The sequence below is a fragment of the Alligator mississippiensis genome, chromosome 4 (assembly GCF_030867095.1).
Source record: "Alligator mississippiensis isolate rAllMis1 chromosome 4, rAllMis1, whole genome shotgun sequence".
NCBI lineage: Eukaryota > Metazoa > Chordata > Crocodylia > Alligatoridae > Alligator > Alligator mississippiensis.
Genome location: NC_081827.1, coordinates 226,180,092 through 226,197,057, shown reverse-complemented (window position 1 = coordinate 226,197,057; position 16,966 = coordinate 226,180,092). Strand labels below are relative to the sequence as shown.

General features: G+C 41.0%; 1 protein-coding gene across 4 annotated transcripts in view; it reads left to right on the top strand.

Moving 5' to 3' along the window:
- FMNL2 (formin like 2) overlaps positions 1-16,966 on the top strand; it is a 281,915-nt gene that overhangs the window by 239,130 nt on the left and 25,819 nt on the right. For all 4 annotated transcript variants that reach the window (XM_006260421.4, XM_006260422.4, XM_014599550.3 and 1 more), the window contains exons 11-15: positions 7,326-7,436; positions 10,193-10,342; positions 13,098-13,199; positions 15,029-15,335; positions 15,854-16,057. In XM_006260421.4, the coding sequence (XP_006260483.1) occupies positions 7,326-7,436; positions 10,193-10,342; positions 13,098-13,199; positions 15,029-15,335; positions 15,854-16,057 (874 nt within the window). The remainder of the gene's footprint in view (positions 1-7,325; positions 7,437-10,192; positions 10,343-13,097; positions 13,200-15,028; positions 15,336-15,853; positions 16,058-16,966) is intronic.

Here is a 16,966-nt window from a genome sequence, read left to right as displayed (position 1 = left end):
ACAGTCAATGAGAGAGGCCACCTACATATTAGAAAGGAAGTAGGCTTCATTTAATGACCATTTTAATTGTAAACATTTTGCTTTCTGTACAACTGAATTTCTGTATCTGGCCACCAGATATGTTGCAAATATAGCTCTCGGTTATTAACTATTTGAGCATTTCCAATCAAGTGAAAGGTTCTTGTAAGCATGGTGTAGTAATATAATTATCATGGTATTTGATCCTGGAAGGGCAGGATTGGAGAGCTTGTTTTATAGCATTGTGTACTGTCACTGGGTAGGAGGACTGATAATATCTGAAATGACAAGTTGTGTAGTGCCAAAGTCCTTAAACACTCTAGACAGGGAAGCGTGAGTCAACATCATCACAAAAGTGTCTGTCTTAATCTATAGATAAATATAACACTACTTTTTACCGCAGCTGGTTCCTCAATTTGTTTGTACAATTCCACTTCCCCTGGAACAGTAGAGAAAATAGAAACATAGAGGAAGAGCTCATACATACCAAACCCCAGTTCCCATAATGGAAACTTATGAAACCAATGAATCACGATGCTAGAATGAGTGTAAATATTGAAAAAAAAGAACTAATTGTGAACTGAGCTTTAAAATGCATCTTTAAATATACTTAAGGTGAATTTTAGTTAAAGGTTCTCGTTTGAAAGTCCTAGAAACTGAAGTCCTCTCTGTCTAGGACAGATGCACCTCAGGCACTGTTACTATGTTTACACAAAAAAAGACAAGGTTTCCTCCCTCCCACCCCCAATCAGCATGGGGGGAAAAGCCCCTTGCTTTACATTTGCATACAAGGAAACTTTACTAAATACATTGCCTATATTAAGCTGCTGCCAAAAGTGGCATGTGCTCAGTAAAACCATCTGTAAAATTGATTAAATGCAGCCAACATCTGATATGACTATAAAATACATGGTCCATTTGGCAAATATACTGATTGGACCCTACAACAAGTATAGGTTACTGTAGCCCATCTGAGCAAGATAACACCCATTGCAAGCAGTCTCCCTCAACATTGACTTTTTTCAAGTCATGGTGAGCCATTACATTGAATATATTTAGGCTTCCTCTTCACTCCCACAGCTGAGTTGCACTTTTCTTTCCCATTTCCAATGATTCCTGTTTCTTCACCAGCCTCAAATGCCTAGCAAACATCATGAAACAGGGTCCCAAAAGGTTCACTCAGAATCCCCTTGTTGCCTCTTTCTCAGCCTGTCCCTTATGATTAGGGTTCTCCTGCCCTCCAAGAGGTGGAGCTGGACCAGGTTGCCTGGTGCCTCACCTGCATACAAATTTTTGGAGGATCCCAGGACTTGTGACAAGAACACTGGATTCCAGTCGAGAATTGAGGCGGGGGGGAGGGGCTAATTACCATGTGATCCTTTGCAGGACCAGGTATCTGGACTTTGCACACCCCTAGTAAAAGGATGGTTCAGTCTCCATAACTAGTCAAGCTGTAGCCTTTTGCTGCATCTTCCAGTGGTGCCTGTGTGTATTTGCTTGATGGGTTTTATGTTGTAGACTTTTTGCTACTAGGAATTTGGTTGAGACTTTAGATATCATAGATATCATTCCCAGAAAAATGACTTTCAGGTGCTACAGAGTTGAGTCAGACTCCCCATGATTTGGAGGTAAAACTGTTACTAATAAAATTACCATTTTGGCTTGTGCAGTAAATAAGCAATTTTTTCTTGTTTAAATAAAAGCTTACAGTTGGGTATAATATCTGTAGAAATTATAGTAGGATTAAGGAGCTGTCTGTAGTTATAATTGTTGTTCTTTACAGCTGGTTTTGAAATAGAGCCTGGAACCCAGTGTGTGATCTTTGTGCTTAAATATTCTCTAAGTTTTACATAAGAAAGGTTTGTCTAATGGACATATCAGACACAAAAGATCATGTCCTTACCCATTCTTTATCACTTACTGTCCCTTTAACCACTCCAGTAACCGCCTACATGAAAAGTTAATAGCACTTAGTGCTTTTTTATCATATTCCAGAAGCCATTTGTAAATAAGACAACAGTATGTGGTTAGCCAGCTCTCCACAGCCAATCAGGAATTGCTCACACTTATCACAGGACTGTTCTTTATTTACATATATTAGACTGCATACTCTAAGGCTAGGGAGCAGGGATAGTTCGTATCTAGTTCTCAGCAAGCATGTTATTGTCTTATTCCTGCTCACTTATTGCTCCCCCATTCTGATCTGCTTGGTGAATGTTGGATCAGTTGCCTTTCTGGCAATTCTCATTTCCCTTTTCTCTGAACTCTTTTAGGGACTCTCTGAGTTCAGGGTTCTCATAGTGAGGAAGCCCAAGTAGCAAGAAGCATTGTACTGTTAAATGCTTCCTAACAGAAAAATACCACAGATTCTTCCTGCATTTATTTCCACCCTCCTTTCCTCCCTTTAGAATTAGGAGCCAGGAAGTCTTAGGGCCTTGTTGTACATTACAATTAGGATGTGTTAACTACACTTAAAACGCATGCAGGCAATAACCCACATGGGAAGTGCCACCGTATCATAGCAAAGTTAGTATTCTTAGCAAGAGGAGTACACATGGTAGTAAGTAATACATTTTCAGCTATCGTGGGACTGCTCTACAGAGATAACATGATAATGACAAATGTGGCAGTCCCAGCCACAGCACAACACTGGTGTTGGTACAAAACTCTAGTGCAGTACAGGGGCTGGGACTGACAAACAGCTGTTTGTCAACCACGTAGCTGGCTCCAGCCCTGTCCAGATCATAGTAAGCCCTACTGTTCAGTCACTTGGACCTAGTTCTAGCTCGTAGCAATGCTTACTATGATCTAAATAATACACTTGTTAACTGCCTTATGCTATAAGACCCTTTGTAACATAGCTCTAAAAGATGTCCCTTTAATAGCAAGTGTGTTTGTTTTGGGCCTGGGAGCTGGTTTCAAGGCACAGGGCATTTATTCATGGAGATGACCTGTTCTATGGGAGTCAAACCTTTGGTCTTGGTGGAGCCAAGTCATAAAGAAACTTCACAAATAGGACAAAAGTCCTGTCCCTCCAGCCCTCCCCACAGCAATTAACTGACTAGGTTGCAATCCTATCCTTTGCTTTATTGTTGCCTGTGTAAGGAAGAGTCAGCACACAAGACACTGTTGAGCTGTTGGTTTTTAAGAAAGCTCAAACTCTTCATTAAATTTATGGTGAATTCTGCTTCAAGGGCCACAATCTGGCTCTGGATAAGGACTTCAGGAGGTGGCCCATGGCTAGTAAAAACTGCAACATTGGGCTTTTTTTATTTTTATTTTTTTTATTTTTGATTAAATATGTGGCAGGTCTGCAACAGAAATGGACAGAAGGTTAATGACAAGTGTTCTGACAGACCAGATCTGTTACCATCTGCTTCTAAGTAGACCCACATGCTGTTACAAACACTATATAACAAATAACTTCAGGGGGTAAAGCTTAAGAGTTCTTGCATAGTGGATTACTGAATCACCTGCACTGTGTTGCAGGTATTTGAGTTTATAACATTTGCCAAAAGTTCATTAACAAAACAGAAATCGCTTATGGCAGGATGAGTGAAAATGGATTCTGGAGTCAAGGCTCCAGAATGCTGCAATGGAGTAATTCAAATAGTCACAATAACTGAACATACAAATTTCTACAGCATCTGGCCTTCAGCTTGACATTAACAGAAGACAACAAAAAATGAATTTTTTGGTGAAATACCTTGAAATGGAAGGGAGCCAAGTAAGAGGAAAGAGTAGTGAAATATAAAGTATTTCAGTTACTGATCTTGTGGCCAGTAGCTTAGCAAATCCTGAATTTATCCAGGGGGGGTTAGACTACATGACTCTGGCTGCAGATCCCTGCTTGGAGAGCCATATGATTCTTAGAGTCATACCTTTGATTATGTTCCTCTGGTAAATCCTTTCATCTTGTGTGTATGTGTTTGCAGGATCATGGTCTGAGAAAAGAATATATAATTTGGCCCTGATACTGCAAGACTCATTAAATCAAAGTGAGAGAGTGGAACAGAGGTTCTTATACAATGAAAGAATTTGGCCCTGCACTGAACTGTCCTTCAGGGTCACCTGCAGTGTTTGGCAGTATAAGGCTGTGTAACCATCCAGGGTCACATAGGCTACTGTCCCCTGACAGTCAATCCTGGCTTGTTGGCCTTCAGTCCTGTAGGACAGTGCTTCTCAAACTATCTGATGTGGTGGACTGGCAATTTTTTTCTAGCAGGCTAGGGACCGGTGCCCGGTTCAGCCAGTGGCAGCAACTGCGTGTAAGGGTGCTACACAAATGCGCAACCGACTGTTTCTTTCTCTTTCCTCACCTCGCACGACATGACATCACCTGGAGTGTTGGAATGTACGAACTGTGGCACTATGACATATCAGTGTTATGCTTCTGAAAATATATGTCTTTCTTTCCTGGCAACTCGCTGCAGACTGGCGAATATATTTATTTCTTTCCTGGCAACTCGCTGTGGACCGGTGACTGGTGGCTCGCAGACCGGCACTTTGAGAAGCACTACTGTAGGAGGTGTTAGGAGACTAGAGGCAGCTTAAGTGCCTTTGTAAATGCACAGCTCTGGGTCATTTTTGCCCAGTCCCCTATGGTCCCACAGGCTATCTGGCCCCATTCAGCAGTTCAGTGGGTTGAATTCTCCCCAGAATAACTGTCCTGGTTAGCTTGACATTGCATCTCCCTTTCGCCTTTTAGAATTCCTGCCATGTCCCACTTCTGTAATCAGTCCTGGTGGGCTCTGCTGCCTGCAAACAGTCCAGAAAGTGTGCTTTTTCCCTTTCTCCTCTCTGGCTTCCATCCCAAACTGCTGTCTTTCCCTCCCACAGCCTTTCTGGGCCTATATGCAGTTTCTAGTTCCTAGTACTGCTTCTATCAGTTCCCTGCTTCTGCTTTAACTGTGCCTGGGGTCAGACTGTGACCCTCTCTGATTCTGGAGCTGGGTTTATATCCCCAAAGCCTACTTCTTCTGGTCTCATAGCAGTTCACCAAAGGCACAGTTCTCATTGCTTTACTCTTTCCCTCATTCTCTAGTAACAGGACAAGGTCCCCTGTTACAGCCTGGTACTGACACTGGCATTGTAATCTTAAAATAAGTTATTGCAGTGTAAAGATTTACACAGTAAAGTTTTAATTCTGTCCAGGTTAAAGGGACTCTTCACACTTTGAAATGAGTCCATGCTAAAAAACGTGAACTAAATTTCAGTTCTTCCCACTTCCTAGAAGTGAGAAGTCTTTAAACTCTATTCCTCCAAGTTTATCTCTACTATCAAGCAGGCAACTCTATTTGTATTGTTGAGGATCTGCACCAGTGACGACCAACCTTCCAACCACAAGGCCGGATGAATGGCATAGGGTCACTCCATAGGCCAGATCTTGCATGAAGGCTGTTAGTCCTCAGGTGTGATCCAGTATACTGGTCTAACCCTGAACACCTGTGTCTGGCCACGTGCCAGAGTTACCCAATACATTGACCCAATCTAGCTTGCAGGTCCGTGTTATCCAGCTCAAAGGGCTCCTTGCGGGTCTTGAAATTGGCAGTGGAGGAGTGGCAATTAACGCTGCTGCTGCTCTCCTGCCACCAAATTTCTATATCCATGTAGAGCCCTGGAGGCCAGATAATGTGGGTCTGTAAGTCAGATCTGGCCTGTAGGCTGGAAGCTGAGCACAACTGACCTAAACAACATTTTTCAGAAACAGAATATTTAAAGCTTTCTTAGTACATTCACTATGGATAGAGATGTAGATATAATCATTTAAAACAAAAATCTATTTTTAACTAAACTTTTGATTAATGAATTTTGCCTTGTCTCTCTGATGCTGTATATATACCCTTTGACTTTCTGAAGCATTGTCTTACCAAAACCAGCCAGTAGGCAAGAGTCCTCTTTATTCTGGCAAGCAGCAATCCAGAGAAGAGTCCTAAGATTTGCTTACTTCTTCCTCCTAAGTTATTATTGGCCCAAATTTAATATTTTTGAGACCTGTGTTTGAATGTAAAATCATGATAAATGGGTTTTATCTTCTTTAATATTACTTCTGAAGATATTGTTCCAGTCTATTGAAACATAAACATATAATTTTATTTATACTGCAATGTCTGTACATCTGAAAAGATTGATATGGTAGCCTATTGATTGGAAAATCCCTCAAATACACTGATACTAAATTTTATAGTTTGAGGCTACTTTTAAGATGTTACTTAGAAGAGGTGACAAATTCTGTCTTTGGATAGATATTTTCAACTCATGTTGAATTAAATAGAAAGTTTGAAAGTTACCCAGAGCAGAATTTAGCTGAGTGGTATGAGAGGAACAGGGAGGATCATATAGGAAACATAGCATCACATTGGACCTTTTGTAGCTTGGCTTTCTACCTTTGGCCTCATCATGACTGTCCCATCTTATTTATTATAAACCTCTGGAGTGACAGTTCTGTGACCACCTTCCTTGTGTGTTTTTGTTTCTTTAGTTGTAATGGTGTTTATACATTAAACGTCATGATCTGTATTCACATTCAGTTGCCAAATCTTTTATTTAAAACTTGTCCCAAATGGTAATGGATTTCTCCTTTCATTTCAAACGCCCAATTCTGTTTTCCAATGTAACAGAGCTTACAGGTAACAAAATAATATGCCTATCGCTAGTACAGAGAAGACCAGAGGCTTTCATTTGAAAAAATAACATTGTTTTCTTCTCAACAGCTAATGAAATTACTTGCATTATAAGACTGAAATTTTGAAATGGAGATCATGTTATTTCTGCAAACAATGTCGAGGGTATATTAAAACCAAGCCATACTCCTCAAACATTACTAAAGTTTTGGAATTCCACTTTTTCATCCATCAGGATAAACAAACACCTTGTAAGCCATGATCCTTGATTTTAAACAAGCAAAGAAAAAGGCTAGCTCATAGATGCAAACCAGAGTTTCTATTTCTAATAAATGTAGCAATGAACTGTCATAGTGTCTGTAGAAATGCTGGTTGAAATGAAGTTCTTAATCAAGTCCTGCTGAAAGTGATCCAGTATCCCCACTAGATATTGGATCAGACCAAAACTCTCATACTTTCAAACCCCTCCTGCCAGTGTATACATCACCTACTATTCACTTGGCCAGGTACATCGTCAGTCCATTTGCTTCTCTCTCTCAAGCCTCAGCTTTTCCCAAAAGCTAGGTGTTACGAGACTAGTCCTGAAGTGCTCTAGTGCAGCATGGTCAATCCTGCTCTTCTGTGGAAAAGGCTGCTCTGCTGCTTTTTGTTAAATGTTTACTGTGTGGTAATTGTTCCCTACAGGTGGCATGTATGCAGTTCATCAACATTGTTGTCCACTCAGTAGAGGACATGAATTTCAGAGTTCATCTCCAGTATGAATTTACCAAATTAGGCCTGGATGAATATTTGGACGTGAGTATGGCCTAGTATTACATTTTCTGGAATTGATGGTCTCCAAATGGTTTTACCAGACAACCATAGTTGCACAGTGCTAGCAGCTTGCCTGGTTTTCTTTATGCTTTGAGTGACTGCTGGGGGTTAGTTGCAGAAAGGTTGATGCTGAAAGTTGAAAATTATATCTCTCTCTATCAGCAAAGGCCAGTCCGTCTCAAAGGTTTCACCTTTATTGGGGCCCCATTGAAACCACAGCAACAAAAGCTCTAGGAGGGATTTGTTATATTAGGTCTACTCTCCTGCCTTAGCTTTGCCACAACTTTAGAGCTGTGGTGACTGCTTGGTAAAGGTTAGATTCCAAGTATCTTCTGCTGCTACAATCTCCTCGGTGGACTTTCTGATGCTGGAACCCTGCTCCAAGTTGGAGTTATTGAGCTGGAGAGAATGTGTCCTTTGCTCTGTATTTTTTATAACCAAAATATGCAACCAGTTTCTGTTCCAGTCAAGGTGAATGAAACCCATAGTCTACATGGGTTTCATTCTACAAGCTTAATGGCCTTTGTTCCAAGGAGTTGGAACCAGAATCCATATGCCCCATGCATCTCCGGTAAAACAGCCTCTCTGCTGAGAAGGCTGGATTTATTTCAGACATTTTGGCAGCTAAATGTGTCTTTTACCAGCAGCCTCACAGCAGTGAGTAGGTCCAGTAATGCTGTATTCCATCTGCAGCCGTGTCAGCTTCTGAGAGCTTTGTTCAGTCCCGACCATTGTGTTCAGTCAGGGGAGTTTTCCAGGAGTGAAACACTCTGCTGTGTGCTGCAGGAATCCAACCATGATTCTGGCAAGGCAACATGTATAAATGATCACTTTGTAAAAAATGAAAACTTGAAAGGGCAAAGAAACAATTTCAGCGGGCAGCTTGGAAACTTGAAGTCTGTTGTGAACAGAACTGTCTTTCTGACTTTGTTCAGTCTTCCTTTTACTATTTTATTACCCTTCTTGTCTGTTATGTTTTTGTACCTGACACTGTAATCCACATGCTGAAATAGTCATTAAGCTTGTCTAACCTCATTGGTCTGTTTAGCATGTCTCTTCTCTAGGAGTTGACCCTGAGCATTTAGGAATATATACATTTTTTACCTACAAGAAAAAATGTCCTCTTATCTGTGTACATACACAGAAGTCCATGCCAAGTGCAGCATGTGGGAGGGTCATATTTGAAATTAATAAAAGGGATATTGGAAAGAATAATAGATATGGATCCACTGACTCCACTGAAATTTGTTGACCTAGGAGAGGTTTGAGGAGTAACAAGATTTGGAATCTGATGCATATTGTGCCAAAAATGTACTGATTGTCTCTGTCAACTTGTATCTCCCCAGGGGAAATTTGACCCTCTACTGAGAGTAGTCACATCTTTGGAGTTTGCTCAAAAGTTGAAGTTCTCAGCTGGGAGTAATAGGCCAGGTGATCATGAATGATAGTGAGTTTGTCACTTCCAGTATTGGAGCCTATTCAGTAAGATCCAATACTGTAAAAATACTGGCCTGTGATTGAAGTCCCTTGCTGAATCTGAGGAGCGTTTGTTGAGTAAAGTCTGTGTAGGATGGTGCATCTTCAAATGAATAATGGTTATGGTGCTGGTTTCCTACCCAGAGAAATTAAACACACCCTGCTTCCCTAGGGATTGTTGACTAGCATTTTCTGACAGTTAGAAATTTGCTGGCACCTTCTGGAGAATGTGCTATTTAAAGGAATTTTTGCTTTTATATCACATTTTTCCCCTCTGGTATTTCTCTCCCCTGGTGTTTTATTATTAGGAACATTTGCATGAAAACAGTATTTTTGCTGTGTAGGAGCTCATCTGTTCCTGCTGGCTTTTGGCTTTGCTCTGTGGCAATAGAGACAAAGCTACTTTTTGCTTTCTGCTAGGAATATTTAGACTCAGTGACAATGGGTGCTTTCTGCACTAGGGCTGTTGCATTGGCACAAAAACTGTTGCTTATCTAAAAGGAGATTTCATTATAATCTTTTCCCAACCTGTTTACAATCAACCCCAGTCATATAGGCTCATCAAGGGGAAATGACAGAGTTTCTGCATGTGCACAAGGACAGTAAGGCACAGGGAACTTTTCACGTGTCAGGCAGTTACCCCATTGTATTTTTATACCTTCATGCAGGGACTGCTGCCTCTTGGGGCAGTAGCCACCTCTGGCATGTAAGGAAGGTATCAGAGCCCCACTCTCTAGCTGGTAAGATGGGCTATTTCTGCTGCATGCTAGAGAGTTGCAGGAAGTAGGTATTTTGTCTCCTGGATCATGACCTACCCTCTCCCAGAGCTTCCCACTGCAGTGCTGTGGCTCAAGTCCATGCCATCCCCGACCTGAGCCAGTTCCTAAGATCAATCTGGCTCATAGAAGCAGATGTTTGTCCCAGATCTACATGGCGCATCAGTGAGTCTTTACCTTCTGATTGTCTGTGTGCTGTTAGGGTCCATTAAGGTCTGTAACAGAGGACGCTGAAGAACTTGCTAATGTTGATGCAGAACAAAATACTGCCTTGCTTTATTTTTTAAGTTCAGAACATTTGGGGCCTCCTCACAGTTTATTGTTTATTATTTCTGATCCTTTGGGAGGTTACAAATGTTCAGCAATTTGCTGAAATATGAAAATGGCCTAACCTGATTGCGACACTCCTGCAACCTTTCTGTCTGGGTGGCCTGGTTATTGCCTGCTGCTGAATGCATTAATGATACTTGTGCTTTGGACTTTCAGAAGCTGAAACACACAGAGAGTGACAAACTACAGGTGCAGATTCAAGCTTACTTGGACAATGTGTTTGATGTTGGAGCTTTGCTTGAAGATGCTGAAACCAAGAATGCAGCTTTGGAAAGGGTTGAAGAACTGGAAGAAAATATTTCTCATGTTAGTACAAAACTGAAATTAACTTTACCATTCAATGTCATTAAGAATCTGCTATCTCAGCTTCCATATTAACTGTTAAATGATGTTGCTAGGGTTAAGAGGAAGCATAGCCAGAGGTAGACCTTCAGAGGGTAAGGAGCCTTTCCCTGAGAGAAGCCATTTATGCACTGAGGCTGCTCGGCTGCTGCTGATAAGAAAATAAGCAGGTTTTTGGCACTGAAACCTAAATAAGTCATGGAAAATGTCAGGAAGAGATATCTCAGGGATGGTTTCTCTCATGGAAATTTGTTATGGAGTTATGGAGCTCTAGGTGCTGCTATGTGTGGCATTTCCTCTGTTAAAGAAATGAAGAAATTTTTGTTTCCTTCATTTGTAAAAGAAAAAAGAAAGAAGTCTTTCCTGTATTTCTTGGAGGGACACTTCCAACCTGGAGTCAGTAGGCTATAGAGGCTGCTGCTGCTTTTTAGAACCTGGAATTGACTTGGAATTCAGTTCAGAGTCCTTCGTACCAGCAGCGAAATGACAGCATTTGTCTCTATGACTGCTTCTTAATAATAGTATCCATGTGGTTTCATTGATGCCTAAGAAGCTTTGAGTGAAACACAAGACATGCAAAAAATGTATTTTTAGTCCTTGTGTGCTGCACTCATTGGCCAATAGTAGGGCATTCGTAGGTATAATATTTTGCTTCAAGCCTCTAGTAGACTCTGTGAGAAAATGTTTCCTTCTGTCCTTTTGTGTAATTGGTCATCGTGGCTTGTTTGACCATGGTGGTATAAATTTGGTCAAAGGGACAGTGATTCTTTTCCAGTGCATCTGGAAATTGAGCCCAGATCTTCCTTGTTAATCAGAAGATCATCTCTCTTTCCCAGCATATGGATATAGCTCACTGCATCTTGAATAATCCTTCCATCTAAGTATTATTTACACAGTGCAGAATTGTGGGGATGCTTTGGCTGAGGGCTTACTTAGTAATTTGATCAGGAAGTCATAGACAGGGCATATATATGGAACCCAAGTACTCTGGTGACAGAGAAACCTGTTTATAACCTAAATTATAAGCAGCATGACCAATCTGTTTCAGTCTGGGGGACTCATATTTATTGCCTCTATACCCTGTACATGTAGTTTTTGGTGTCCTCACAGGAGAACCTACAATGGATCAAGCACTATATACAGTCCTAGCTTTATAGGTTGGAGCTTATGGATTTAAAGAGCTCAGGAGTTCTTAACTTCAGTTGAATTCCAGCTCCAGATGGAATCATTTGCCACTCTGAGCCCAAGAAGAGTTATAGAAAAGCTAATTTACATATACATTGCAAATTCCATAGCAATACAGTACAAATAAATAGAGTAGATAAACATTCCATTCCATAAAAGTACTGTTGGAGTTTAGTATGTTTTCCAACACTTACGCTAAGAATGTGTAAAGCAGAAACAGGCTGAGGAAGCCTGGCCTGCTGCATTTGGGATCATTTTAAATCCCTGAGTAACAGGATTGTGTCTGATGCTGCAAGAGGGTGGATAAAGAACAGATATGCATTTAGACTTGTTAAAACAAATAGCTGGAGTCTCTAGTGGTAAAGATTCAGTAATGAGGACTGAAAAATAGCACTGTTTTAATATGCACTGTTTGCTTGTAGCATTTCCATCCCATACTTTTTTATCAATTATTTTAGTCTAGAAAAATGACTTTCCTGTTTTAAAACAAAAGTGTTTTCCCTACTTAAAAAATAACTAAAAAGGTCAGTTTTTTCCTTCATTCCTGAAGGAATTTTATTCCAGATGTTGAGCATCGACTTAGAACAAATGCATTCTTTCTCAAAGGCGGTTAGAACTGACTATATACTCTGTCCTGTAAAGTGCTGTTTGGCTCTGAACAGTGACTTGATACTAATGATATGTTCTTGCTTAATAGGTCCCTAATTGCTTACTTCTTAACAAAAATGTTTTTAACACTTTTTTTCCCCTAATATCATTAAACAACATGTTTACCTACGTGGTACTCTTATCAAGTTCATGTTTTTAATGGAAATGTTAATTATGTTCCAATTGCAGAGTCATTACTAGTGTGTGATGCATAGAAATCAGTTGCAAATTAACACCTATATCAGACCTCAGTTGCATCAAAATCACTGGTACTGATGGGCTAAATCAACAAAATAGTGTGATTTCAGATCCCAGGTTGAGTATATAGAGCTGGCAAATTAGAGAAATAAAAATCCCTTCTTCTTAGTTGTGAAATGACTGCATTTGATTTGGAAATCATTGAAAGACAAGACGCAGACCCTGCTGCTTCTGAATCTCCCATGGTGTTGATTCTAGTATGCAAGTGATTTTGCAGAAATGGCATTATGGGGCTCCTGGGTTATTGTCTTTTGGTGACTTTCCAGTCAAACTGACCATTTCCCTAGCTGCTTTAATTTAAAGTGGTCTGGAAGCCTGGATTTATTTTTAGGCTACTCTGCTGGACAGATTCATAGTTCCTGTGCCATTCAGCTGGCTGCTGACTACAAACGTTGGTCATATTTACCAGCGCCTTCAAAACATTTCATGCCCTGGACCTAAATACTCATGGGCCGTGTACTGAAATCCTTACTCAGTCAAAATTTCCATTGACTCTATGGGAGCTTTACATAAGGATTTCAGGCTTTGATCCATTATCAGTAGCTTAGCAAGTACCACTTTCCTAGTTAATGTTACTGATGCTTTTGGGTGGGGAAATCAGTCACCATCTCTCTCTCTCAAATAACAGTTATCGGAAAAACTACAAGACACAGAGAATGAAGCTATGGCAAAGATTGTGGAACTGGAAAAACAGCTTATGCAGAGAAACAAAGAACTGGACGTAGTTCGAGTAAGTGTGATGATGGCATTCCAGCTGAATGCAGCATTTAGGAGAAAGCTCTCCAGCTTGTTTTGTGCTTAGTGTGGAATGCACCGTTTGAAACGGGAGCAGGACAGTGAGCCATGGCACTTAATGTTGCAACGTTCTGAACTTGACTGTTTTGAATGACCTATATCTTTACACTGATAACAGATTAGGTGGAATTACTTGTGGACACAGACACCAAGGGTGAATATAGTATTTAACTCTCTGATCATGCCACCCAGTCAGACTTATTATCTTCTGTGACTGCAATTCATTCTGCCTACAGCTTGGCAAACACAGTTGATTGCGGGTGAAAATTAAGAGGCTGAATTGAAGGCTTTTAACATCTGGCTGCATAGCAAAGAGATGTATGAGCAGGTGTCATGTCTGTGTTGTCAAACCATCCACTTCCTCTGTAGAGTCCAAGTTCTATCCCTTCCTGGGGTATGGTTTGATCAACAGAAATGATATATTATAAGCTTTAGCCTAGATCTTCTGTTCAGATATGGCTGCTCTTAGATTTTGTACCTGTAGATGACTCAGCCTTTGTACAAGATTGTCTCTCTCTAGAGAGCAATTAGCACTTCCCAGTGTCACAGCAAGTAATGTGCTTCCTATTTTAGCAACTCACCAGACCTTGCTTTATTCATAACCTTTGTCCAGTAAGAGAAAAACCAGCTAACAAGCTGGGCTGGCTCAGGCAAACACTATCAGCTTGTTCAGATAACAAGACTTTTTTCCTTCATAATATATATCTATAGTTATATCTGCACCATCTATCATTGTCAGCTCTTTTCCAGAACTGTCCATGCATAGATCTCATTGAGAGGATTGTGTACCTAGGGAATGAGCCACTTCCACACTGAGTTGAAAAGGCCGTATGAGGGAAATGGGAAGAAGCAGCGTGCACCACAAACTGTTAAATGTTTTAATTTCTACTAGATATTTGTCTTGTATTTAAAGCTTTTAAGTGTTTTAGTGTGTCTACTTTTCTTTTGTTTAAAGTCTTGTTGGTTCCAATGGACACAATTGGAATATCATTGTGGTAGAGTGGAGGTGTCAGACTTGCCTTGCACCCCAGGCTGGACCTGGACCCTGAGGCTTCTTACGGGCTAGATCCAGTCTGGGGCACAGTGTGGTTCCCACCTGGGACATGTGGCAGCAGCTGTGGTTCCAACCCAGGACATGTGGTGCAGCTCCGGCTTCTGCTATTTGCCCTGGGCAGCGATGGCAGCTCTGGCTCCAATCCAGAGCATGTGGCAGCAGCTTCAGTTCCAGCATGAGGTGTGTGGTGTAGCTCTGGCCACCACTAGGTGCCTCACGCAGGCATGGCAGGTTTAGCTGTGGCACGGGGGATGTGGTAACAGTGGCTCTAGCATGGGGTAGTAGTGAGGTCGGTGGTCAAGGAGATAGGGCCATGGCAGTAGCAAGAAGAATAGCAGCTGGAAGATGACAGGGGCCGTATCTGCCCTGGCTCACCTTTCTGTTGCTGATCACCACATCTACCATCCCACTAATACACGTTGGAAATATTTTAACAGCAATGTCTACAAATTCAGTTCTAGTAGCATTTTGATGCCTAGAGTTTATGATACCTATACAGATCAATAATGAACTCATTCTTAGTTCCAGCATATGGAAAACTGCAAAAAGAACTTCAGGACAAATGAAGAAGGATGATTCATATCAAAATACTCAGCTTGACAATAATTTAGTTCAGTATGCAAACCAGTGCCATCCTGTTCTTCTGAGTCTGATATTGCAATATTGTCATTTGAATGCAGATACAGTCTTTATTCTGGGCTCCTTTGCAGGAAATTTACAAAGATGCAAATACCCAGGTTCATACTTTGAGAAAAATGGTCAAAGAAAAGGAAGAAGCCATCCAGCGGCAGTCAACCCTGGAGAAAAAAATTCATGAACTGGAGAAGCAAGGGACCATTAAAATTCAGAAGAAAGGTGATGGTGACATCTCTATTCTTCCTGTTGCGGTGGCTTCTGGAACATTACCACCAGGGTCAGAAGCTACAGCTGGCACTTGCATGGGACCAGTTACTGGGGCTACATCCTCAGTACCATTGCCACCACCTCCACCACCGTTACCATCAGCATCTGATGCAGGTGAGAATATTATGGATATAGTGGTAGGAATACTCTTGGTAGAAGGTAATGCTAAATCTCATTGTGTCTGATTTCACATATAGTGACTTTACACTGATATTAACTCCAATGAAGGTGAAAAATAGCTCATTACTAGAAAATCAATCTGGTCAGTGATGCTGGTAGATATTTTGGATCTAGCTTAACACGTGGCCGAATGGACTAACCCAAACATGTAAAATATGATCAATGTAAGTCATAGCAAGTATTTTCACTTCATTCTTTTTAATGGAATGTGCACTGGTAGGTAAAGCAGCCACGTGTGCAGACTATTTGAAATAGAAGATCCATGGTTCAAAGCAGCATGGATCTGCTATAGTCTGTGAAGCTACATCAGCTTAAACAAGCTGGGAGTCTGTTCCAGAGACATTAATCTGTTGTGGCTATTAATTTTCTCTGAGGTCATTCATTTGTGGCATTTGGTGTGTTTTGATACAATACTTTAAGAGGTACCATTTATTTTCCCCTTCATTTTGTAGTACAAAATGGTCCTGTGACAGCACCTATGCCACCTCCTCCTCCCCCACCACCTCCACCCCCACCTCCACCTCCACCGCCTCCTCTTCCTGGTCCAGCAGCAGAAACAGTGCCAGCTCCTCCGCTTCCACCCCCACCTCCACCATCGGCACCCCCTCTGCCAGGAACAGCTTCCCCCACGGTGGTTTTCAACTCAGGATTAGCAGGTAAAATTGTCATCTGGATGGGGATGCTTCACACCAGTGCTCTGCGGGTTTCTCATGAAACTAATTAAAATAAAAAGCTCAGGGACTCCATCAGAGAGTGACCTTTTAACAGTTAGTCAATTAAAGAAAAGATGGTGGAACTCCATGATTAGATCTCTAAGGGGGACTGTCGGGCTGATTTCACCTGGGACAAGCAATTTATTAATTACTGGGGAACGCTAGGAAGCATTCTTCTACTCGTTTCTTCCTCTTGTTAAGATCTGAGCTTGCTCTAAGTGTACCACTGAAACATTTTGCTTTGGCTGTTTTGGTAAAACAGAAAATGTTATATAAATGTTTGTTTTTATAAGTATATATTCAGTTTCTCTTCAAGCCTCAAATTTTTTGGCTTGAAACAAAAAAATGCATAGTTTTGGGTTCTTGACATTTATTCAGGTCTTTAGGTTTTTCAAGAATTTCTTTGTCAAAAATGGAAAGTTTTGGGTTTGTATTTTTGCGGGATGGGGGGGAATGCAGTTTCCAAACCAGTTCTAATTATATTAATTTAATATACTACTTCATGTCTATAAAATTCACCATTACAAGAAAGCAAGGGAACACACTAAGTCCAGTAAGAGAGGCTGAGGAGTTCAGATTAATAGCTATTTTTAAAACTAATTACTCCAGCTCTTAAATCTTAACCTTCCTCTGGTGGAGGAAAATTCTGAAAAGTAGAGACCGCAGGGAACTAGAGCGTAATGGAATGTGTTAAAACCCCCCCCAAACAAATGCATGTATTGTTGAGGTGACTGATTAAGCTTTTCCTGACAGGTGTTTAACAATAGCACTCAGTTTTCAAGGCATGTGTGCTGTTGTAATATTCACTTGGCACCACATCTTCTTGGACTAGCAAAGCCTCAGTGCTCTCTG